Here is a 25,936-nt window from a genome sequence, read left to right on the forward strand (position 1 = left end):
TGAGAGCCCATGTTTCCGAGTTGACTTGAACGCAGCATCAAACATGTACTATGTGACGCACACAACGTCATTTCTTGATAACCAAAATGGAGGACTACTCATCCAAGCAATCAGTTGAAAATCTTGACAATCCTCCTAACAGTCGCTTGTTTCTCGTAACAAGTCGATCAGTTTCAGATGATGTTATTCGAGAGAAATTTTCTGTATTTGGAGAGGTCCAAGGTGTATGGGTCGTTAAGGACAAACAGACGAAAGAATCGAAGGGGATCTCCTATGTTAAATTCGCGAAGTCTTCGGAAGCATGCACCGCAATGGAGGACATGCATGGAAAATGCCTGTTAGACGGAACGAAGCCCATTAAGGTTTGCATGCACATACATCTAAACTTAATATGACCCCATCCAAGTTTCTAACACTCACTATTTATTTCCTTAAGTATTTAAAAAAAAAATGATTCCATGCTGGGCCCTGTTCACCGATAGCGATGGAATGTTTTACCCGTATTTTAACGATGCACGTTTCCTGCAACTGCCCGAAACATCAAGCAGAGAAAATGGTCGCCACAGTACTTCGTCGAAGGTATAGTATGGAAAGAAAGGGAGCGCTGTTCTCGGATCAGCTTTCTCCGTTCAAATCTTTCCTCGAAGGTGCATCATGCAGAAATCGCTCCGCCATTTCCTGGTTGCATCTAATAGTTCGCAAACAATGTATGTCTCGAGAATCTATTGTTCCATCAAAACCGCTGTGACATATTTTCAATAACCAGGGCCGGATGCTATTCCACAATACTTACATGATGGACATTAACTGAATCTTTTTTTAATACCACTGACCTCGCCTTCTGGATGATAGCAGGGTGAACAGGCAGTGGCTCGTGTGGTTGTTGTCCTTGATCTTTTTGGCCTTCCTGTGACATCTGGTGGTGTAGGTGTCCTGGAGGTATACAAGTTATTCATTTTGACTGAATATGACTACTGTTTCAGGTGTTCATTGCCCAGTCAAGGTCCTCTGGTAGACACAGAGATGTGGAGGATGAAGAGCTCACCAGAATATTTATAAAGATTCCCAAAACATTCACAGAAGAAGATCTGAAAGACACATTCAAGGTACGAGGTCCATTGCATTGCATTTTATCACTTGGTGAAATAGTTCTGACCGTACATTTGAGTAATTTAGCAGACGCTTGCTCAAGGGCACATCGACACACCTTGTCGGCTCGGGGATTTGAACCAGCAAACTTTACGTTACTTGCTCAATGCTCTAAACACCTGCGGCCCTTAAGATAGCAGACCAATATAGATAATTCTTTTTTTTTTTGCTTGTAGGAGTATGGGGATATAGAATACTGTGTGATCATAAAGAATAAAACCACAGGGGAGAGCAAAGGCTTGGGATATGTGAGGTATCATAAGCCATCACAAGCAGCCATTGCCATTGAGAACTGTGATAGAGGTAAGCAGGCATCAGCCCTTTCATTGAAGCCTCAGAATGGATAAACTCAAGTTAAAACACTTTCCCTTTCAATGATTTCACTGTAGAATTTCATTTGTATCAATTTAACCCATGTCTGTGCAACCAGCCTACAGGGCTGTTCTTGCTGAGCCCCGAAGCAAGAACTCATCTGCAGATAATGACTATCACAGCAGTGGCAGAGCAGAGCACATGTCAAGTGACCTGGGAATGAACCCCTATTCCTTTGGAGTGTGTATGTGAAGTACTTCATTCTGATTCAGAATGTCACCTTTGCTTTCATTTGCATTTGCTTTAATCTAGCTGTGGTCTGACATCTGTCTGTGTTCCCTACCTGACAGCTGACCCTGGCAGTTATGCCGTAACTGACTACCGATCCAGTGACCTCATCACCAGGTGCCTAATGGTATCCTCGAGAGCTAGTGTTACCCAGGAGCAGATTTATGGCCTCTTTGACCTCATACCAGGGATGGATTACTGTGAGATGCAGCGGGATCATTGTGGGCTCAACAAAGGTATTATACATTGATAATTATGTATTTAATAGGGGAAGATGTGGTTAAATAACATTTTAGTCACACATTGATTTATCAAGAGTAACACTTTAGACATTACTATAAAGACATCTATAAACTATGTTCATAATGCTTATAAGACAATTTTGGAATAAGCCTACTCATTATTTTTGTTAATATACATATTTTTTGACATTCTTGTGTAGTGTTACCCACAAAGATTAACACTCCTAATTTTGTATTTAAATTGTTCACATTAATGTTTGTTGCTCCTGATGCATTTAACCCCAGGACATGCTGTGATTCGCTACAACAACCTGGGCTCTGCCCTCTACGCCAAAGAGAAGCTGAATGGCTTTGAGTATCCCCCTGGAAACCGCCTCATCGTGGCCCACATAGAGGATGGAGAAGACAGGACCAGGTACAGACTTATCATTTGATGGTACACTTAAAATGTGTCAAATGTCTTGATTTTTGTCTTATAACTGACTTATAACTGACTGAGCGGTGGTAGGCAGCAGGTAGGCAGCAGCAGGTCCGTAAGCATTCATTCAAACAGCACTTTGGTGCGTTGTGCCAGCAGCTCTTCGTTGTGCTTCAAGCATTGCGCTGTTTGACTTCAAGCCTATCAACTCCCGAGATTAGGCTGGTGTAACCGATGTGAAATGGCTGGCTAGTTAGCGGGGTGCGCGCTAATAGCGTTTCAAACGTGACTCGCTCTGAGACTTGGGAGTAGTTGTTCACCTTGCTCTGCATGGGTAACGCTGCTTCGAGGGTGGCTGTTGTCGATGTGTTCCTGGTTCGAGCCCAGGTAGGAGCTAGGAGAGGGACGAAGCTATACTGTTACACTGGCAATACTAAAGTGCCTATAAGAACATCCAATAGTCAAAGGTATATGGAATACAAATGGATAGAGAGAAATAGTCCTATAATAACTACAACCTAAACTTCTTACCTGGGAATATTGAAGTCTCATGTTAAAAGGAACCACCAGCTTTCATATGTTCTCATGTTCTGAGGAAGGAACTTAAACGTTAGCTTTCTTACATGGCACATATTGCATTTTTACTTCTCCAACACATTGTTTTTGCATTATTTAAACCAAATTGAACAGGTTTCATTATTTATTTGAGGTTCAATTTATTTTTATTGATGTATTATATTAAGTTGAAATAAGTGTTCATTCAGTATTGTTGTAATTGTCATTATTACAAATAAAAATCGGCCAATTTTCATCATTGTAATAGTTAAACAGTTAATCAATTAGATAACACAATCGTCATCACATTAATGATAGCCAAGATGCAACATAATTGCCCTGTGCGAGGAATCTGAGAGAATGAGGCATTCATTTTGAATTCAGTTTAAATTAAATTTGAAAAGAAGATTAAATGATATACCCAGATTATGTTATACACCATAGGAGTTGAACACAGGAATTGTCGACGTGTGTGTGTTGCCATTTGAACAAGATACATCTGGAGGTTGCCTCCATGTTGTTTCTCTGACATAGTCAGTGTAGGGTGGGTGATAAAATTTCTAGCGCTAGAATCCAATTATAGAAATTTGAGAAATGGAGCCATACGTGCTATTTCTGTTTCTCGTGTCTTTGGAGCGAGTGATTCGGTCAGTATTAATTTCTAGAGCGAGGGCATAGATCCAGCAATGATAGATCGATCCTCAAATTTCTATTTGTTGATCGGGCCGGAGTATTATTTAGCTGTCAATCGCGCTTAGACAGCGTGGATAGTCCACATGCGTCTCTCTTTATGTTACCGCGCGTTCCGGTATAATAGTGCTAGCAAAGAAGAATGCCGACTGGGTTGAATGTGAGACGTCACTAGTAAACCCCCTTCTCGTAGTGTAAAGGATCCTATGTTGGTTGTGCTTGAAAGTGAACAAAGTAGGATTAGCTTGCATGTGCTGCTAATGCTAACAAAGGGAGAGCAGGCATTTTGTTTTTCCACTTTATTCACACAGCAACATCGTATGCCTTAGAAAACGGATGTTCCACCTCCTCGTGACTTCCTTTTGTATTCAGCTTTCTGCGATCAGTGACCCCTCGGGTGAAGAAACGCCCATCTTTAAAAAAAAGAATTATTTCTATGTGACACCCAGCGTTGTCTCACTTTTGTAACACGGGGTCACACTTATTATATCCAGCCAATATTTACTGATTTGGATATCGTTGTCTTGTTCAATTTAACTAGAAGCTAAAATTGTCACTTACATTTTCAGGTGAATTATTTGGATAAGGTCCGAACGGATTTCTTCCAAAGAGACTATTTAAACATTCCACATTAACCTAGCGGCAGCATTGCTTTCAGGTTAATTACAGTTAATTCCCCAATAGCCTATAACAGGTATGATTACTTAACATTGATTAGTCAATTAAATTTGCTTTTGCAAATTCATTCACTTTCAACTCCCCCATTACTGATCCAGTATTGATGGTTCATTAACGTCTTTAAATAGATTAACAGTCTTTGCAGCTTCCACCACCTCAAAAAAAATACAAAAAATCATGTTAAAATAATGTTTATAAAGTATGTGCAAGCTATCAGAGGGGTGGTTCCCAGTCTCCCGCTAATGAGTGAACCCTCACCGATTGGTCACTGACCTCAGCAGCTATACAAACCCTAACTATGCTATTAGCGGAAAGACAGCAGAAATTGCGAAAAACACTCTCCATAATTAATCATCGGACGCAGGCATTGTAAAGGTTCTCTCCACTTTAGCCTTTATGTATTGCCATCAAAGATTGGCATCGGTCTAGTACCCCAGTACTTAGCAGAAGCATGTGCAAAATATGGCTGATATGAAGGGACAGGTGGAGAGAACCGAGCAACTATCGACAAAAGCAGGAAATGAAAACATTCTGCTAGCCGAGGACCTGTGTTCAGTTTTCAAAGCAATCTAAAAGTAATTACAAATACTTGACGGTGAACGAGCACAAACTTTAAAACAAAATCGTTTTCTACAGGAACAACTTCGATTTAGCCCAAACTAAATACGACAAAGGCCACGCTAAACTAGATAAATCTGTTATCTATAAACAGGAGCGCACAATTTGATAACATGCAGGCAGTTTTGATGAATGTTACTCAAAGCAAATGCTGCAAACCAAAGACTATCAGTATATGAACATAGTGACTAAGTTGGATGCCAAATCAGCAGAACTCATTGAAGTCGCTGATCAAATGAATGATGAGAGAACTCAGGTGATGAAGATGGGAATATTGATTTCTAAACAAGCGGGGGAAATCTCATCACGGCTCTCGGTCCATACTCAATACCTCCATCTGCAAACAATGATGGATAAGTATGAGGCCGAACGAAGTAAGTGCGACACTCGGGTGTCTGAAATCAGTACTCTAAGCAATCAAGTGTACTCTACTATGCAGCAGAATACCACCATTAGGTACCATCTGGTGGAATTTCAGAATGGTCATGCGCTACAGTGTGACTACCCAACCAAGCAACCGGAGCCCGTACTCAATGGAGTGAAGATGATAGGTTTCAGACTTTGCCTCTCTCGTGTGTCTCTAGGTCTTCTCCTCTTGGCCGTTCAGGTAAAGAGTAATATGGTGCTTCTTCGCCAACAACGCCAAAGCTTGGCATCTCCTCTTGGCCTTTCGGCCCCAATTTCCCCACAGGATGAAGCTAACCCTCTCCACCCGCTTGGCATGGAACGCCATGACAAACTCGTCAAACTTTCCCACCTTTGACCCAGTTCCAGGTCAGCCAAACAACACTGAGACTTTCCTAGCTGACAGAGGATGGCTACCTGAACGCTGCGGTTTCTGATAGGCTTTACCTGTTTAAGTGAACGTCAAATAGACACGTGACGAGGTTAATTCGTCTAGAACAGCATCACGTGCAAAACGACTACACTAAACTTGCCACCACTTTTGAAATTAGAATTCATTGGTTCTGTGACTTGCAAACACGATAGCTCCCTGGCTAACACTGTCAAACAAGCTCGGAATGAACACCCACAAGCTTACTATCATAGGCTTCATTCAGCTTACTTTGGTCTACTCACTGAAACAAGAATGGAAGAGCTGTTACCATTCAAACAAATGTTTCTGTCAAACATGTATCCCACCTTCATTACCTACTTGGGCGCTGCAGCCCACATTGGCTTGCCTATCTCACAACTCAAAGAGCTTGCAAGCACATCTTTTGAGGCATCAAAAGCACGCAATGCTAAGAGCTCTGACATCTTGGTTTTGGAGTTTGACCATGAGCACTCACTCCAGTTAGAGGGTGCATTATCAGATATTGGAGCTTTGAGAGCTGCTGCACAACAACTGTTTCTGCCATGATACCAATACCCACTGCAGTCGAAATAATAACTAAAGTATGTCTATCAAAACGACTGCCGCTACAATCGACCTGATCGCTACGTTCCTGCACCCAACCCACAGTGTCATAGCACACGGGTAACAAAAGGTTTGATACGACCAGAACGTGACCAATGTTCCCTGGAAGTTCTACTATGTGAAGAACCTAAAGCGAGTCACATTTTGGAAAAGGGAAAAAGATCAGACACAGTGGCTAGACTGGGAATTGCTGGACAACAAGTCCACAGGAATTAACACCCATAGCAAGGACGTTAAAAATCGTATTTCTCCCGCTCTCACTCGAGACCCTATCCAGGGCTTGCTCGATCAAGAAACAAGCCCACAGGCTTTGTCTATAGACTGATACAAAGGTTGCGAAGAAAGAGGTCAAAAGCCAAGCCCACTCAAAATCTGGGAAGTCAATTTGCTTTCATGAATAGAAACGGAACATCACGTCTTTAAGAATATGTCCATTAAATGCAACTCAAAACAGCCATACCTGGAAACAGTCCTGAAGGACTGCTTAACCTGTCATGCGCTAATTGATTTGGGCTCGACAATATCGCTCATAGAACAATGTTAGAGAGATCTCTAAAGGGCTTTGAAGCCGACTAAACATTGGTTATAAAGGGAACGATGCGACAATACACTTCGAGGTTTCACTCAGACTACCTCATCTCTCACATTGATAGTTATGCTAAAACTACACTTCTGGGATGTATCGCTTGTTCAACCTGTGTATGTTACCAACCTTGAATCTGAAGCCCTGCTACTCGGTGCACACTTGATGGATCATTTACTCCCACTGATGGATTTGAAAACCAACCACGTTTGGTCACAGGTCAGTGCCTTCTCCGCTGACCACACTGTCTTCCCCTAACACTAGCTGCAACACAGTCATCCACGAGGGGTATCTGTCAAAAGCATCCCTTGGGAAAAAGACGTTTCGAAACCTCTTGGTGCAGAATCCAATCCAAAGGGGATATTATGATATCTCGACACATTCCATCAGCAAACCTGATTGACCATTATTTTCATGATTTCGAGCCAGCAGTCTCTGTGAATGCGCAACTTCCCTCCTCGAAGTCGTGCAAAATTGTAGTTGAGATCCGCTTCTCTCGCCCTTCAGACACGCAAGCACTGCGGCCGTCTCGGCAAGAAAAACATTGATGAGCGGAGTGTACTCTGCTTCTGAGGATACATCTTCTGCTTTGTGGGGGACTGTCACCCCTTACAATGACACAGTCCCGCAACTGACCCGATGACTCCCACTGGTGAAACACTATCACAGACAGATATCCTCGTCTCAGTTCGCAGGTACTGAAGAGGTTGCCACATGCCACTGTGGTAACTGAGGGGCCTCGACAGCCCCTGAGGTTTTTGAAGCACAATCACCAGGGGATTTGGTTAAAGCTTACAGCCAATTTAATAACGCGGTCGCTGACAACTCGTCCATAGGGTCCAATCTTTTTGTTTGTGCCTCAGATAATACCAACTGCTGGTGGGGAGCTCTCGAGACACAAAGGGGAGAATACTAGCCCAGACCCATGAGTTTCATCGAGGCTGCTGGCGGGGTCGAGACTACGTGCAACACTGTGCGAGGCCGCCAGAGCAGGAAACATTTCTAGTTTTAAACTTCCCCATTAGAACAGAGAGGAGCGGACAAGCCTCTCGACGAGGATAACCTTAGAACACATCTAAGATATCACTGAGGTGTACCACACTGGTTGTGAAAGAAGTCCAGTGGACTTTCCACCTCCAACAAATGGCAAAAATAACCATTCTTTGCCATGTGTAGGTTCAACCACAATGCAACTAGTAAAATGCTCTAATCGTGTTCCGGTAGGATAGCATTTCAGAATAAATTGGTAGAATAACTGGTCCTCTTAAGTACAACTACCAATGCCAGCACAGTCAGTCCAGACCCAATCAGTAAGAGTTTGAGACCTCCCAAAACAAATTGCTATTGATAACAGCGACAGAGGAGATAGTAGCAACTCAGATTTCAACACATGTAAGGGAATCTCCAGAACACTCTTCTGATGGTTAACTCACATGCCACTAATAAATAGAACCCTCCATTGTGAGGTTAGCTCCTCCCGTGGATAACATAGCTATAAAATAGACTCCATCATACCTATAACCACTACAATGGTGTAAGACATTGATGTGTAGTAAAACTACTACATGTCCCCTTAACACATGTTTTGAGGTCGACATCAAGTCTTACTGACCTCCAGGCATTGACTTGGAAAGTATCTGATGACATCAGACTCATTCTGAACAGGTTGCAGCCTACCCGGATACTTGGTAATTTCCCTTGGATGCATTGGCGTCAAAATAGGCCAGCATCCCTGTGGAATGCAACTCAATATTAGGAAGGGGTTCCTAATGTTTTGTACACTGTGTATAATAGCCGATTTGACCATATTAGCTAGCTACTAGTGTCTCCCCGTGCCCCTTGAGCTTTATAGTCCCCTCCGTCAAAGTCCTCGCAAACACTGTCTGTTCTTCTGTGGGGTCTTCCACTGGCTGTTGTTGCCGGTACGGCCTTAAAACACCATATCGATACAGCTAGCATGCCCGAAAGTAAATGTTGCCAGCAACACAGGCAACCTTTTCTGCCACACATTACCAAAAACCTGCCAACTGTGTTTGACAATGAATACAGGTTGAAAACGATATGAGGAAAATTAAATGGCAAAATGAAGCATTGCGATTGATTTATCGAATTTGAAGTTGAATTTTGACAGTCTTGAACCACATAGTATGGATTGAAAAGCATTGTCAATTGCCAATTGATAATATTATTTTTTTGTCACAAGGAAATGAAATGGCTAACATTTGAAAAACTTTGTCTTAATAATTTACATATTTTTAAATGTCAGTGGATAGTACCATGGAAATGGAATATCAAACACAAATTGTTATTTCCTTTTCAAATGGTCAGACATTATGCATACTCAATCATGAATATTATAATGCAATATCTTTTGCATTTCAATTAGAATTTTATCACATGCATACCCATTTAAAAAAATGAATAGCACACATGATATTGATTTATCATTCTCCCATTTACATTTCCAATTGAGTTTAGTCGGCTAAATGCTTCCATATCTAAATACTTTCTTTGTTTTTTAAATTCTGTTTTTAAAACTGAGCAATGTAAAATATAAATATTTAGGAAATGTTGGCGAAGGCGCAGGTTCTTGGAGTTCTTTTTAATGTACAAAATCAAACGTCAGTGGCCGTTGGCCTATGGCAGTTCTAGTGTTAAAACTGGCCTTAAAACCCGTCTCTTTAGGAAAGCCTTCTTAGTTAAAGCTGTGTTCCTTGTCCGTTGAAGTGTCAACTGTGTTCTTTGTCAGTGGCCCTGGCTAGTTTGTCTCGTTTTAATTTATTTTATTGCACTCATTGCATTGTTTTTCAATGAAAGCGTGTTCTAAATTATTGTTAATAGTATTAACTACAATTGGATACACGCAGCTTAATTTCTCTCACAACCAGTTTCCCTAGAAGTAGTAGTACTCACAAGAATAAATGTTTTATCGATAGAATGAATGCATCAAATTGGATGTCTACTTTATGTGGTTGTCACTGTCCCTACCCGTCCTTTCGAGTACATTCTAGAAATGCTGAAAGATATATTTTTAAAAACAACTCTAGTGGGTCACCATTGTAAGACAATTGTCATGTCGTTTGTTAGTCCTGTCGGGAAGATGGCAATGCAGCTGGTTGCTGCTCAGATGATGTCAATGGTGTGGAATGGTCCTACCACCAGCCAGCAACTGATGAAGATGAGCACAGTAAGCAACGGTGTTTGTTACATAAAGGAAACAGTGTTTGAATGCACTTTGCAGTTATTCTAGTATCAAGATTGGCATAGATCCTCAGAGGAGCTCACAACCTTTCCAAATAAACTTTTCATGGATTAAAACATCTAGTAGACAGGTTGTACATTTTCTAGATCGTAGATTTTCAATTATTTGCTTTTGGGATGTTGGTGTGCGCATGGGTACTCTGTTAATCTCTTGATGTGACGTGTCTCAGGGTTACCGCACAGCCTCTCCGATGCCCCGCGTCCAGACAGATGTATCACTTCCCTCCCTGAAGAACCTGGCACCCCCAGATAGCCGGGTTAAGGAGCGTCTCTTTGTGGTCTTCAGCCCTGCACCTCTTCCCATGGACGTCCTGGAAGATGTCTTCTGGTATGGAAGAACTTAAAATAGCTAAACTGAGTCCTTCAGTTCACAATCCCAATGAGTCCTTGCACTGATAACAACACATTCATTGAAGGTCTTATAAATTGCTGCTTATCAACATTTTTTTATATTTGTAAACCAAGATAATTAAATACATGTATAAAGCCTGGTGTTCATGGTTTATATAGGATTAGGACCATCATTAGTCTTGTCCACCAGGCGGCTCGCTCTTTGTCGAACCGTCTGGATCCTGAGAGCCTCAGATAGCGACTTAGACAGAGCCTATGACAGGAGCGGGTAATATCCTCCCGCTTGATTTTAATTGACTGACCTCTGTCCATCACCATCTACCATTCAACTTGGAACAGGGTTCCGCAACTGGCATAATACATTATTTTATTGTATTTTATTCTCAGATCTTGGGGGGCCAAATCAAATGTACAGTACATTCGGAAAGTATTCAGACCACTTGACTTTTTCCACATTTTGTTACGCTACAGCATTATTTTAAAATGGATATAACATTTAAAAAATTGTCATCAATCTACACACAATACCCCATAATGACAAAGCGAAAACAAGATTCTCTGGTCTGATGAAACCACGATTGAACTATTTGGCATGAATGCCAAGCGTCGCGTCTGGAGGAAACCTGGCACCATCCCTACGGTGAAGCATGGTGGTGGCAGCATCATGCTGTGGGGAAGTTTTTCAGCAGCAGGGACTGGGAGACTAGTCCGGATCGAGGGAAAGATGAATGGCGCAAAGTACAGAAAGCTCCTTGATGAAAACCTGCTCTAGAGCGCTCAGGACCTCAGACTGTGGCAAATGTTCACCTTCCAACAGGACAACAACCCAATGCCCACAGCTTAGGAGTGGCTTCAGGACAAGTCTGAATGTCCTTGAGTGGCCCAGCCAGAGCACGGAGTTGAACGCAAATGAACATCTCTGGAGAGACCTGAAAATAGCTTAGCATGGATGCACCCGATCCAACCTGACAGAGCTTGAGAGGATCTACAGAGAAGAATGGGAGAAACTCCCCAAATACAGGTGTGCCAAACTTGTAGTGTAATACTCAGTCGCTGCCAAAGGTGTAATTGCTGCCAAAGGTGCTTCAACAAAGTACTGAGTAAATGGTCTGAATACTTATGTAAATGTGATATCAGTTTTTCTTTTTTAAATACTTTTGAAAAACACTCAACCTGCTTTTGCTTTGCCATTATGGGGAAAAAGCCAAGTGCTCTGAATACTTTCCTGAAAAGGGGAGGTTTCTTTTTTTGCTGAGAAATATTTTTCAGGACCCTGTCTTTCAAAGATAATTCGTAACAATCCAAATAACTTCACAGATCTTCATTTGTAAATGGTTTAAACACTGTTTCCCATGCTTGTTCAATGAACCATAAACAATTAATGAACATGCACCTGTGGAACGGTCAATAAGACACGGAACAGATTAGACGGTAGGCAATTAAGGTCACAGTTATGAAAACTTAAGACACTAAAGAGGCCTTTCTACTGACTCTGAAAAACACCAAAAGAAAGATGCCCAGGGTCCCTGCTCATCTGCGTGAACGTGCCTTAGGCATGCTGCAAGGAGGCATGAGGACTGCAGATGTGGCCAGGACAAAAAATTGCAATGTCCGTACTGTGAGACGCCTAAGACGGCGCTACAGGGAGACAGGACAGCTCGTCCTTGCAGTGGCAGACCACGTGTAACAGCACCTACACAGGATCGGTACATCCGAACATCACACATGCGGGACAGGTACGCTACAGCACACAGCATTATCAGGATGAGCCTGCAGGAAGGGTACGAGTTACACCAGGAACGCACAATCCCTCCATCAGTGCTCAGACTGTCCGCAATGGGCTGTAAGCGACTGGACTGAGGGCTTGTAGGCCTATTGTAAAAGGCAGGTCCTCACCAGACATGACCAGCAACAACGTTGTCTATGGGCACAAACCCACCGTTGCTGGACCAGACAGGACTGGCAAAAAGTGCTCTTCACTGACGAGTCAGGGTTTTGTCTCACCACGGGTGATGGTCGGATTTGCGTTTATCGTTGAAGGAATGAGCGTTACACCGAGACCTGTACTCTGGCGCGGGCTCGATTTTGGAGGTGGAGGGTCCGCCATGGTCTGGGGCGGTGTGTCACAGCATCATTGAACTGAGCTTGTTGTCATTGTAGGCCATCTCAAAGCTGTGCGTTACAGGGAAGACATCCTCCTCCCTCATGTGGTACCCTTCCTGCTGGCTCATACTCACATGACCCTCCAGCATGACAATGCCACCAGCCATACTGCTCATTCTGTGCGTGATTTCCTGCAAGACGGTCAAAATTAACCTGGGGACGAGGTCACGACTGTACATGGTTTAAACATACGCACACACACACACACACTGACTAATGTCCATAAAGACATACAATATTTAGTTACCTAATGGTTAACAAACTATTTCATAATGTTTTCTAAGCAATCAGGCCTAATAAAGTACTTACTGATGGTTCTTTCTGCAGTCGATTTGGTTCCCTTGTGGAGGTGCACCTCGTGCCTGGGAGGAACGTAGGCTACATGAAGTACGCAGAGAAAGAGAGTGCGGGCGACGCTATGGCTGCTTTGCATGGTAAAATGGTGAACGGAGTGAGGATGAAGGTGATGCTGGCTGACCCGCCCAGGGAACCAAGGGAGGAGTCCCACAAGCGCCCGCGGACATACTAGCCAATTCCTAGGTAAAAGAGGTAAGTCAGTTTCAAAGTTAAGATTAATGTATTTTGTTAATGCTAAATTAACATTGTTAACCTTAACCCTTAAATTATTAATTTTGTAAACCTTTTAAATTATATTTTCTTAATTATGCATGTGTGTGTATTCCACTCTGACTAATACTGTGAAAATTAGGATAATATTCTTTTAGTGTAAGCTATTTGAAACGACCGGCTGAAATTTCAGCCTATTAAGGTGGGATGGCGTTTTGGCCTTCCTGGTGACATCATCCAAACCTCTCTACCAATAACATCTATTTTTCTGTTTTCCACTCCCTATTCTGACCATTCACTCCTAGAATAAAAAATCATTGTTGCTTGTGAAAATGTTATTTGCTAAGAAGCTATTTTTGTTTTTCAATCAAAATGGTCAAAAATAATCACATTTAAGGTGCTTAATTTTTACCCAGAAATTATTTAATATTGAGAAAAAATGGCTGCGTTGGACCTTTTTTAAGTATTAGTTATATTTTATTTTACTGCCAACTCAACATTTTTAATTTCAATTCGTGCAACGATTGCTTTTTTCGCGAATGCGATTTTGTTAAATCAACCCCCGTTTGGCGGAGTAGGCTGTGATTCAATGATAAATTAACAGGCACCGCATTGATTATATGCAACGCAGGACAAGCTAGTTAACCTAGTAATATCATCAACCATGTGTAGTTAACTAGTGATTATGGGAAGATTGATTGTTTTTTATAAGATAAGTTTAATGCTAGCTAGCAACTTACCTTGGCTCCTTGCTGCACTCGCGTAACAGGTTGTCAGCCTGCCACGCAGTTTCCTGGTGGAATGCAATGTAATCGAGTCCAAAAATGCTGATTACGGTTGTTATGAACTTGAAATCGGCCCCAATTAAACGGTCGACCTCTAGTACACATGAAATTGTGTAATTACGAAAAATGTTCCGCAACGTTATATTCCATTTTGTGCGACTCAAGCGGTTTCCCCTACGAGCTGTGCTGCTTCTCTGTGTAGCCTGCGTAGCATAGCTTGTCGAAGAAACCGCTTTATTCCTTGCAAAACTGGTTATGTTTACACTGGTCTCATAGCACCATCAACTAATATGGCACATATGACACGCAAGCATTTCGCTATACCTGCAATAACATCTGCTAAATATGCGACCAATAAAATGTTATCTGAAAGTTTGACAAAAATGGTTCAATGATTAATTACAGCGTAATTACACACTTCCAAAGGGTAGTATTTTCTAACGGAGACTACCCAAAAGTTTACTCCCTCAGATCAGATTGATGGCGGCTGGTAGTCACAGTTTGAATTGAGTGACAATGCCAGGGAAGGCGTTAGAAGCCACATGTCTCACTGTACCCTGAATGTTTTTGTTTCTGCAGAGGTGACCACGGACATGACCACGGACATGACTGGACATGACAACGGACATGACTGGACATACTGAGACGATGACACGACCAACTACTACAGACATTGATTTCTGTATCTTTTTGTGACATTGCCACTAGCATCAAACTTGCAAGACGTTTCTTTTCATAATGTGAGGTATGTTATCAGTTAGGACTTACAGTAGTGTAGTCACAGTTAATACTACTTACGATATATACTCAAGCTTGTTCACCATGTATGTACCCTGAATTGCTCAATAAACAAAAGGATAAGTTTGTCTGGTCTGTTAATCATTGATTGCATTTCAGACACCATAATATCTCTATTATACAACGGGTGGGTCTAATCCTAAATGCTGGTTGGTTAAAACCACATTCCAGCCGGTGTCTATTCCACAAGTTAACACCGGCTAAATCTATGATGTTAAAATGCCTATTTACTCTGTTCAATCTGACTGCGCAATCCACTGTCTCATCTGCCCATCCAGAAATTTGCCCATCTGCCCATCCACAAATTATAAAGTTGATCTCCAATATAAAAAGCATCTAGACATTCTTTTAGACTAACATTTCGTTTTCAGCAGCGGGGATTTGTATAAACCTTGCTGTCTGTCTCCAACGTGCAACAGCTGCCCCATAGTAATGAACGTGTCGGAACGAGACAGGCGTTTTTCAGCCGGTCTAAATCGTGAATGGGCTAGCATTTTTTTGTATATATACAAAGACGTGAATTTGAAAAAACGTCAAACGAAATGAAGTGCAGCTTGTTTGATGTCTTGCCAGCTTCAGTTTGAAGTGATTGTGTTAACTTCTTATGGCTGAGGTCCCGTTAACGGGATCGAAATGACAGCAACCAGTGAAAGTGCAGGGCGCCAAATTCAAACAGAAATCTCATAATTAAAATTCCTCAAACATGTATTTTACAACATTTTAAAGAAACTTGTTAATCCCACCACAGTGTCCGATTTCAAAAAGGCTTTACGATGAAAGCACACCAAACGATTATGTCAGTACCTAGTCACAGAAAAACAGCCATTTTCCCAGCCAAATAGTCACAAAAAGTAGAAATAGAGAAAATGAATCACTAACCTTTGATCTTCATCCGATGACACTCATAGGACTTCATGTTACACAATACATGTATGTTTGTTCGATAAAGTTCATATTTATATCCAAAAATCTCAGTTTACATTGGCGCGTTACGTTCAGTAATGTTTTGCTTCCAAACATCCGGTGTTTTTGCAGAGCCACATCAATTTACAGAAATACTCATAATAAACATGGATAAAAGATAGAAGTGTTATGCATTGAACTTTAGATAAACTTCTCCTTAATGCAACCGCTTTCAAAAAAGCTTTACCGAAAAAGCACACCATGCTATAATTTGAGTACAAAGCTCAGAGACCAGAACAAGCCATACAGATATCCGCCATGTTGTGGAGTCAACAGAAGTCAGAAATAGCATTATAAATATTCACTTACCTTTGATCTTCATCAGAATGCACTCCCAGGAATTCCAGTTCTAGAATACATGTTTGTTTTGTTCGATAAATTATGGACTTTATGTCCAAATACCTCCTTTTTGTTCGCGCCTTTAGTTCACAAATCCAAATTCACGACATGCAGGACAGACAAAGTCCAAAAATTCCATTACAGTTCGTAGAAACATGTCAAACGATGTCTAGAATCAATCTTTAGGATGTTTTTAACATATCTTCAATGTTTCAACCGGTGAATTCCTGTCTTTAGAAATGCAATGGAACGCAGCTACCTCTCACAGGAGTGCACGTGATCAGCTCATGGGCTTCTGGCAGACCTCTTACTCAATCAGCTCTTATTCTCTCCTCCTTCACAGTAGAAGTCTGAAACAAGGTTCTAAAGACTGACATCTTGTGGAAACCCTAGGAAGTGCAATTGGACCAAATTTACACTGTCTTGGATAGGCAAAGTTGAAAAACTACAAACCTCAGATTTCCCACTTCCTGGTTGGATTTCTACTCAGGTTTGTGCCTGCCATATGAGTTCTGGTATACTCACAGATATTCAAACAGTTTTAGAAACTTCAAAGTGTTTTCTATCCAAATCTACTAATAATAGGCATATCTTAGCTTCTGGGCCTGAGTAGCAGGCAGTTTACTCTGGGCACCTTATTCATCCAAGTTTCTCAATACTGCGCCCAAGCCATAAGTTAACTGGGTTGTTGGCTCTCTGAACAACCGTGTCCTGACGTGAGAGCACATTTTCTATGCCAGGTCGAAATCGCGCCTCATTAGCTCATTGTTAAATACATAAATGTTACTAGACAACAGCTTATGCAAATTCAGCTACTTTGTTGTTATTCTGGCTGCACTGTTTGACCTGACTGTAAATTATCTGTAGTTGGCTGGCTAGCAAGCAAGGAATAATAATTTTGCCAGCCAGTATGCCAATGGAACATTTAGAACGAATGACTGGGTGACGTGTCTATTGATACAGAACAAAAAGACTGAACGACTGGGTCGCTACCCGGCTTGGGTAGCAAACCTAGATTTGTGTCAAAACTATATATCCTTTTCGGGCATTATCACTTAATGATAATACGCTAAGCATTCTAAGCTACGGGAGGGCCTACTCCTACAATTTTGGGCCGATTGTTCATTTAATGCTCAAAAGAAGTGCGTCATCCTCTTGCATCCATTAGGCTACTTTATATCCTGCTGTATTTTATTTTTGTTGACAAGGCAAAGCCTATTAAAGTGCTGGTCTAGCTACTCGGGTATAACAATCATCACTCCCAGATGAACATGATTCACTTCTCGCCCAGTCCCTAGCAGACATAGAGCCATTTGGATCGTGAGCTGAAAGAGGAGAGTTGACAGGAGATGTTGGGGCCCTTGCTAGTGGTTAGATGAGTGTCATTTGGGCTGCAAAGCTCACTGGGCAAAGGGCTTCTAAATACAAACTTGGGCTTTTAACTATCTAAGATTACTCTTGTTGTTATTATTATATGATTATTTGTTTATTTTCTTGGTTTTTGTGTTTGGAATGGCACTGTTACTACGGGATATGATGCTGTTATAAAGCATTTGATGTAAGCGTTGGAAGGCCCCAAATGTTAATTGACTGGACATTCCATATTACCATGGCAAATTATGCGTCACAATAGTAAAAAAAAAAAATAAAAAAAAAAAATAAAAAAATGCAATCCACCATGGTCTTACGTCAGCGTGTCGATTCCGCCTCCACTGATTGAGAAACGAGAGCTGTGGAGGAGTGACACTGTCTGACATGAGACGATGGCAATCCACAGTACAGTATCAACTGCACTGCTGGATTTATAGTCTAGGGTGGGCCCTTGCGCAAAATCTTCAATAGCCTCTGACATGTTTTCCCCAACTCTTAAACTAACCCTCAAATGCAAGGTATATAATGTGCCACCAACTCCTGTGATCCACAGAAGATTATAGATCAACTTTTCAAAGTGTGCACAAGATGAAAATACATGCATGCATACTTGCTGACTTACTTACTTACTTGCTACCAGTGCTTTGATAAGGTTATTTACTGATACTTTCCTGTGGATATATTGTCTCATTCCAACCGTCAAAAGGACCAACCGCACGGACAAACAGTAAAGTAAAAACTATAATTGTATTAAACATTCTTTGTGGAAGTTTTACAAACAAATGTATGGCATTCATCTGTGAGCCAGAGGTATCACAGTCTCAGGCAAGGTAAAAATCCAATACAACAGTGACACCCTTTTGTATTTTTGATGTATTGTGGTGGCAGCATCATGTTATGGGGATGCTTGTCACTGGCAGGGACAGTGTTGTGTTCATGAGTGGTCCAGTCTCAGCCCTGACTCCAAACCAAATTTACGGAGACTGACCAATTTTGACAAAAACAATAGATATACAGGTAGCTGCCAAAATAAAGGGAAAAACTTGAGTAAATGTATGGAGTCATAGCCAATTCAAAAGTCGAACGGGCGCGAGCAAGATGAAACGTAATTGCGCGAGTCAAAATAGAAGAAATGTAGTCGAGCAGAGGATGGGTTCACACGAGCGCAGGCCAGCGTGGTGTGCACAAATTTAACTTGAAAAATTTAACTTGAGCGCTTGCAAGTGTGACTTTAAGTGCGCATAACCACATTGCCATATGCAGTAAATTATTTGGAGGCCAGAGGCTTTTGTTCCCTTGAAGAAATACTTCAAGACATCACCACAGATCTCCTCTCACCAATTTTCCTGTTTGCTCTCCAAAATCCATTTTGCTCTCGCAACTGCTTACTATCTTTTTATACCAGGAAAGTTCTAGCCAGTGAATATAGCCTGTAGCAGTCTACTAAAATGCAAATGGTCAGGTTTTTGGGCCAGTCATGGCTTGAGTGATCTCTTACCGCTTTTTTGACCACAGAAGATGGAAGGGGATGGTGAACGATGGCTGATGATGTAAGTTTGATTCGTTTTTCACTAGAGAAAACGACCAGCTAGCTAATCAACTATGATTTCAAATTTGAATGTAGTTATTTCGTCTTTTGTTATTAAAGCAGGCTATTGATGAGCCAAGCTAGGTTAATGTCAGTTAGCTAGAAAGCGAACTAGCTAATGTTAGACAGCTAACATTTAACCCTGTGGTTTAACCAAAGGTGGTATCGTTTTCTATAGTCTCTGGTTTAACTAAGAGCAATGTAGATATGTTGAGGAAGGGTTTAATAGAGGAGGAGGACTTGGAAGACCAGCATGACTGAGTGGCAGGAGAGGGGGGAGCAAGGGGCCCCAGGATCTTGTTTCCTTTGAGGAGTTTATAAGTTTGATTACGACTTGATGCGGTGGTACATAGATTTTTTTTTAAATCTATGACACGTATGTTTCTTTAATTGAAATGTATGTACTAAAAATAAAAATAAATCACCATTTCATGGTGTGTCTAAGTTGTTACAGTATGTCTGATATTTGTCTCAAACATTGTTTCCCCCTGCTGGTGTCAAGGTCGGACCAGGTCTCATGAGATTTTATCTCAATGAGACTAACTTGAATAAATAAAGGTATACAGTTTTGCTTTGGTACTGCAGTTCAGTTTAGCTGATGCCTGGCCCAGAAAGAATAATTTCCATTGGTGGCCAGATTTGAAATTTCCTTCATCACCTTTTTCCACAAAACACCCACTGAATTATTCAGTTAATTATTACAGAGGCCGCAAGTAATATATATATATATATATATTTTTTTTTAATCGCATAGACTTATTTTATATTCATCCAATGTCTGTCATGTTTTCGTTGCTGCTTGCGCTGAGTGCTAGTGCCATGCGCATCCAGTATAAACTGGATGCAACCTGGAATCGGCGTGAGTAGATTACCTTGAAAACAACAGTCATCTTGTACACAGTCTTGAGTTTTTATTATACCTCATGGGGGGGGGGGGACATACAGGGAAGACCCTCACTGGGGGAGCCAAAAGAGTCAGGCTCCGAAACAACTAATAGGGAATATTTATAACCGCTAGCCGCATACTTCGAGATTTAATAACTTTTACCCTTGTCAGTTTTTGTGCAATAAATGAGAATGACCTCAAATCATTTCTCTCTCCATCCCTCTTTCCATGCAGGTCCATTGTCACTAATATGTGGTGTTGAAGTTTGTCTCTGCTCAGCTGACAGACAGGAGATACAGGAATCCATTCTGTTCCAAGTAGGTTACATTGGCTTTCCTCTATACACAGCACTCTGGGGACTACTCCAAGTATTGGTATTTTATTAGGAACCCCATTAGCTGTTGTAAAAGCAGCAGCTACTCTTCCTTGGGTTCACACAAAACATAAAACAATACAGAACATCATTGGACAAGGACAGAACTACATACATTTTTTAAAAGGCACACACAGTCTACATATCAACACACACAACTATCTAGGTCAAGTAGGGGAGAGGCATTGTGAGGTGTTGCTTTCTGTTATTTGAAACCAGGTTTGCTGTTTATTTGAGCAATAGGAGATGGAAGTTTCATGCAATAAGGGCTCTATATAATACTTTGTGTTTTCTTGAATATGTTCTGGATTTGGGGACTAAAAAAAGATCCCTGGTGGCATGGCTGGTGGGTTAAGTGTGTGTCAGAGCTGTGTGTAAGTTGACTATGCAAACAATTTGGGATTTTCAACACATGAATGTTTCTTATACAAATAAGTGATGCAGTCAGTCTCTCCTCAACTCTTAGCCAAGAGAGACTGGCATGCATAGTATTTATATCAGCCCTCTGATTACAATTAGGAGCAAACCGTGCTGCTCTGTTCTAGGCCAGCTGCAGCTTTATTAGGTCTTTCTTTGCAGCACTGTACCACACAACTAATAATCAAGATACAAGCACTAAAGCAATGATTTGTACCAAATACAATGCTCATAGTTTTAGAGATGTTCAGGACCAGTTTATTACTGGCCACTCATTCCACAACAAACTGTAACTATTTAAGGGTTTCAGTGACTTCATTAGCTGTTGTTGCTGATGCGTATATGGTTGAATCATCAGCATACATTGACACACATTCTTTGTTTAACGCCAGTGGCAGGTCATTGGTAAAAATAGAAACGAGTAGAGGGCCTAGAGAGCTGCCCCGCAGTACACCACACTTTGCATGTTTTACATTAAAGAAAATACTTTGAGTTCTATTAGATAGCTCTGAATCCACGATATGGCAGAGGTTGAAAAGCCATAGAACTTAAGTGTTTTCAACAACAGGTTATGGTCAATAATATCAAAGGCTGCACTGAAATCTAACAGTACAGCTCCCACGATCTTCTTATTATCAATTTCTTTCAACCAATCATCAGTCATTTGTGTCAGTGCAGTAAATGTTGAGTGCCCTTCTCTATAAGCATGCTGAAAATGTGTTGTTAATTTGTTTACAGAGAAATAACATTGTATTTGGTCAAACACCATATTTCCAAAAGTTTGCTAAGAGCTGGCAGCAAGCTTTATAAGTCTGCTGTTAGACCCAGTAAAGGCCGCTTTACAACTTGGGTAGCGGGAATACTTTGGCTTCCCTCCATGCCTGAGGACACAGACTTTCCTCTATGCTCAGATAAAAAAATATGACCGGAGTGGCTATAGAGTCAACTACCATCCTCAGTAGCTTTCCATCTAAGTTGTCAATGCCAGGGAGGTTTGTCATTATTGATCGTTAACAATAATTTTCCCACCTCTCCCACACTAACTTTACAAAATTCAAACTTGCACTGTTTTATTTCATCATTTGTTTTTTTTTAATGCTTGAATATAATTGCTCACTGTTTGTCATGGGCATTTCCTGCCTAAGTTTGCCAACTTTGCCAATGGAATTATCGTTAAAATAATTGGCGACATCAAATGGTTTTGTGATAAGACATCTGATTCGATGAAAGATGGAGTTGAATTTGTCTTTCTGCCCATAATTTCATTTAACCTCTTTTAGATCAGTGTCCCGCTAGGATTCCACCACGACATCATCCGGTGAAATTGCAGAGCGCGAAATACAGAAAACGTAATATTAAACATTCATGAAAATACAAGTGTCATACATCATTTAAAAGCTTAACTTGTTAATCCAACAGCGTTCAGATTTCAAAAAGGCCTTACGGCGAAAGCATTCGATTGTCTGAGGACCGCGCCCCACTGCAAAATCCTTTCCAAACCAGCACAGGTGTCAAAAAATGCCAAATAGAGATTAAAATAAATCACTTTTGAAGATCTTCCTCTGTTTGCAATTCCAAGGGTCCCAGCTACACAATGAATGGCAGTTGTGTTCAATAAAGTCCTTCTTTATTTAGCTTGATTTAGTAATCCACTCGTTCAACATGCATACAAACAAATCCAAAAAGTTATTGGTAAAGTTTGTCCAAACAAGTCAAACGATGTTTCTAATTAATCCTCAGGTATTCTAATATCTAAATAAACTATAATATTTACGACGAAGAATAGTATGTTCAATAGGGAAGATAAATAACGAAAAGCGCGCTCTCGTTCACGAGCGCAACAAGACTGTTTTTCTAATGCGGGACACCTTGGAAAAACTACAAATAAGCCTGAAACCCTTTCTAAAGACTTGACATCTAGTGGAAGCCATAGGAATTGCAATCTGGGAGGAATAATTTTGTATTTCCCATAGGTTGGCATTGAAATGGCCTGTGACCTCACTAAAAAACATTTCGGGTGGATTCTCCTCGGGTTTTCGCCTGTCATTACTCAGACATGCTTTTAACAGTTTGAGAATCATCAGAGGGTTTTCTATCCAATGCTACCAATTATATGCATATCCTAGCTTCTGGGCCTGAGTAACAGGCAGTTTAAGTCACGTAAGCCATCTGAAATTCCGAACAAAAACCAGTCTCCCGAAGAAGTTAAAGTACTCAAGTTTTTATTCCATCATTCCTTATCATTGATCTTGGTTTCATAATAAAGTTTATTCTTTTTGTTGAGTTTAATCACATCATTTCTCAATTTGCAGTAAGTAAGCCAGTCAGATGTACAGCCAGACTTATTAGCCACTCCTTTTGCCTCATCTCTTTCTACCATACAATTTTTAAATTCCTCATCAATCCATGGAGCCTTAACAGTTCTAGCAGTCAGTTTCTTAACAGGTGCATGTTTATCAATAATTTGATGTAGCAATTTCATAAATTCATCAAGTGCAGTGTCTGGATGCTCATTAATCACATCAGACCAACAAATATTCCACATAAGTCACAGCAAAATCTTTTGAATGATCTCTTATATACTTTTTTACACCCAGTTGTTAGTCCTTTAGCTTTCCTGGATAAAGCCACTATATTGTGATCACTGCATCCAATGTGTATGGATATAGCTTCAGAACAAAGTTCTACAGCATTAGTAAAAATGTGATTGATAATGTGGTTGATCTTGTTCCTGTAGTGTTTGTAAAACACCCTGGTAGATTTGATTAAAAACCTGAACCAGATTACAGTCACTGGTTACAGTAGGAAGCTTCCTCTTTAGCGGACAGCTTGATGAAAACCAGTCAATATTCAGGTCCCCAAGAACCTGCAACCACAACACTTCAATAACACTTGACATTAGATCTTCTCTAAGCATTACAGGGATATGGCTCTGAATGAATATATATATACAGTGGGGAGAACAAGTATTTGATACACTGCCGATTTTGCCGATTTTCCTACTTAAAGCATGTAGAGGTCTGTAATTTTTTATCATAGGTACACTTCAACTGTGAGAGACGGAATCTAAAACAAAAATCCAGAAAATCACATTGTATGATTTTTAAGTAATTCATTTGCATTTTATTGCATGACATAAGTATTTGATACATCAGAAAAGCAGAACTGAATATTTGGTACAGAAACCTTTGTTTGCAATTACAGAGATCATATGTTTCCTGTAGTTCTTGACCAGGTTTGCACACACTGCAGCAGGGACTTTGGCCCACTCCTCCATACAGACCTTCTCCAGATCCTTCAGGTTTCGGGGCTGTTGCTGGGCAATACAGACTTTCAGCTCCCTCCAAATATTTTCTATTTGGTTCAGGTCTGGAGACTGGCTAGGTCACTCCAGGACCTTGAGATGCTTCTTACTGAGCCACTCCTTAGTTGCCCTGGCTGTGTGTTTCGGGTCGTTGTCATGCTGGAAGACCCAGCCACGACCTATCGTCAATGCTCTTACTGAGTGAAGGTAAATGGTAAATGGCCCCATCCATCCTCCCCTCAATACGGTGCAGTCGTTCTGTCCCCTTTGCAGAAAAGCATCCCCAAAGAATGATGTTTCCACCTCCATGCTTCACGGTTGGGATGGTGTTCTTGGGGTTGTACTCATCCTTCTTCTTCCTCCAAACACGGCGAGTGGAGTTTAGACCAAAAAGCTCTATTTTTGTCTCATCAGACCACATGACCTTCTCCCATTCCTCCTCTGGATCATCCAGATGGTCATTGGCAAACTTCAGATGGGCCTGGACATGCGCTGGCTTGAGCAGGGGGACCTTGTATGCACTGCAGCATTTTAATCCATGGCGGCGTAGTGTGTTACTAATGGTTTTCTTTGAGACTGTGGTCCCAGCTCTCTTCAGGTCATTGACCAGGTCCTGTCGTGTAGTTCTGGGCTGATCCCTCACTTTCCTCATGATCATTGATGCCCCACGAGGTGAGCTCTTGCATGGAGCCCCAGACCGAGGGTGATTGACTGTCATCTTGAACTTCTTCCATTTTCTAATAATTCCGCCAACAGTTGTTGCCTTCTCACCAAGCTGCTTGCATATTGTCCTGTAGCCCATCCCAGCCTTGTGCAGGTCTACAATTTTATCCCTGATGTCCTTACACAGCTCTCTGGTCTTGGCCATTGTGGAGAGGTTGGAGTCTGTTTGAGTGTGTGGACAGGTGTTTGTTATACATTTAACAAGTTCAAACAGGTGCAGTTAATACAGGTAATGAGTGGAGAACAGGAGGGCTTCTTAAAGACAAAATTAACATATCTGTGAGAGCCGGAATTCTTACTGGTTGGTAGGTGATCAAATACTTATGTCATGCAATAAAATGCAAATTAATTACTTAAAAATCATACAATGTGATTTTCTGGATTTTTGTTTTAGATTCTGTCTCTCACAGTTGAAGTGTACCTATGATAGAAAATTACAGACCTCTACATGCTTTAAGTAGGAAACACTGCCGATTTTGCAGGTTATCAAATACTTGTTCTCCCCACTGTGTGTGTGTGTGTGTGTATATACACACACACACACACACACACACACACACATAAATACAGACAACCCGTCTCCTCGCCTCAGACCTCCAATGGGTTTTGAGAAGGATGCAAGGAGTTGAGCAGAGATGAATTGTAACTGTTTGCACTTATATCTTTGTTCTGCTTGTGCTCTTTCAACAGATTGATCTGGCTTGTTGATAACATCTGATCTGATGAGACTCCCGATGTGATTTGACTCCTGTATTAATGACTTCAATAAAACTTCCAACGCCAAATTGAGATTGGTATTCTGCAATTGATACACAATGGTAGTTCCCAGTCGGACAATAACTATAAAACAAATGTTTTCCTCAGTGAATGTGTTTTGCCCTCAGTCCTCCTTTTGAATGTTGTGTGTACTGATTCAGTTCTAAACGACTGTCAAATCCATCCTCACTTCCTCGATCACTGCAACGGAGTGTCTGGTCTTCTGAGAGGGTCCTTGGCTGCCGCCTGCCCTGCATCGAGGTCCTGCAGGGCAAGGAAGCGTGCAGGAAAGATCATTGCCGACCCCTTCCATCCCCTCTTCCAAAGACTCCCCTCTG

General features: G+C 41.2%; 1 protein-coding gene across 4 annotated transcripts; it reads left to right on the forward strand.

Annotated features, from left to right (window-relative positions):
* On the forward strand, positions 1-25,710 carry LOC110527611 (RNA-binding protein 45). 4 transcript variants are annotated; one of them, XR_002474145.2, is made up of 11 exons: positions 1-362; positions 984-1,106; positions 1,326-1,452; positions 1,580-1,705; positions 1,812-1,985; positions 2,277-2,406; positions 10,041-10,140; positions 10,385-10,542; positions 13,056-13,277; positions 20,260-20,342; positions 25,533-25,710. XR_002474145.2 is itself a non-coding variant. In XM_021609008.2 (10 exons), exons 1-9 carry the CDS (start codon positions 87-89, stop codon positions 13,255-13,257), a joined length of 1,416 nt encoding a protein of 471 aa, XP_021464683.1. In that variant the 5' UTR covers positions 1-86; the 3' UTR covers positions 13,258-13,277; positions 14,660-14,946. The 4 variants fall into 4 exon arrangements, 2 of the variants coding, with proteins under 2 accessions (XP_021464683.1, XP_021464684.1); XR_002474146.2 differs by having other exon boundaries at positions 13,056-13,268; XM_021609008.2 differs by lacking the exons at positions 20,260-20,342; positions 25,533-25,710 and adding an exon at positions 14,660-14,946.
* The last annotated feature ends 226 nt before the right edge of the window (positions 25,711-25,936 follow it).

Source organism: Oncorhynchus mykiss, chromosome 7 (genome assembly GCF_013265735.2).
Source record: "Oncorhynchus mykiss isolate Arlee chromosome 7, USDA_OmykA_1.1, whole genome shotgun sequence".
NCBI lineage: Eukaryota > Metazoa > Chordata > Actinopteri > Salmoniformes > Salmonidae > Oncorhynchus > Oncorhynchus mykiss.

Coding starts and splice junctions, on each gene's coding strand:
- LOC110527611 (XM_021609008.2), top strand. CDS start 87: ATGGAGGACTACTCATCCAAGCAATCAGTTGAAAATCTTGACAATCCT. Junction 1,453..1,579: donor CATTGAGAACTGTGATAGAG/GTAAGCAGGCAT, acceptor CTGTGCAACCAG/CCTACAGGGCTGTTCTTGCT. Junction 10,141..10,384: donor AACTGATGAAGATGAGCACA/GTAAGCAACGGT, acceptor GACGTGTCTCAG/GGTTACCGCACAGCCTCTCC.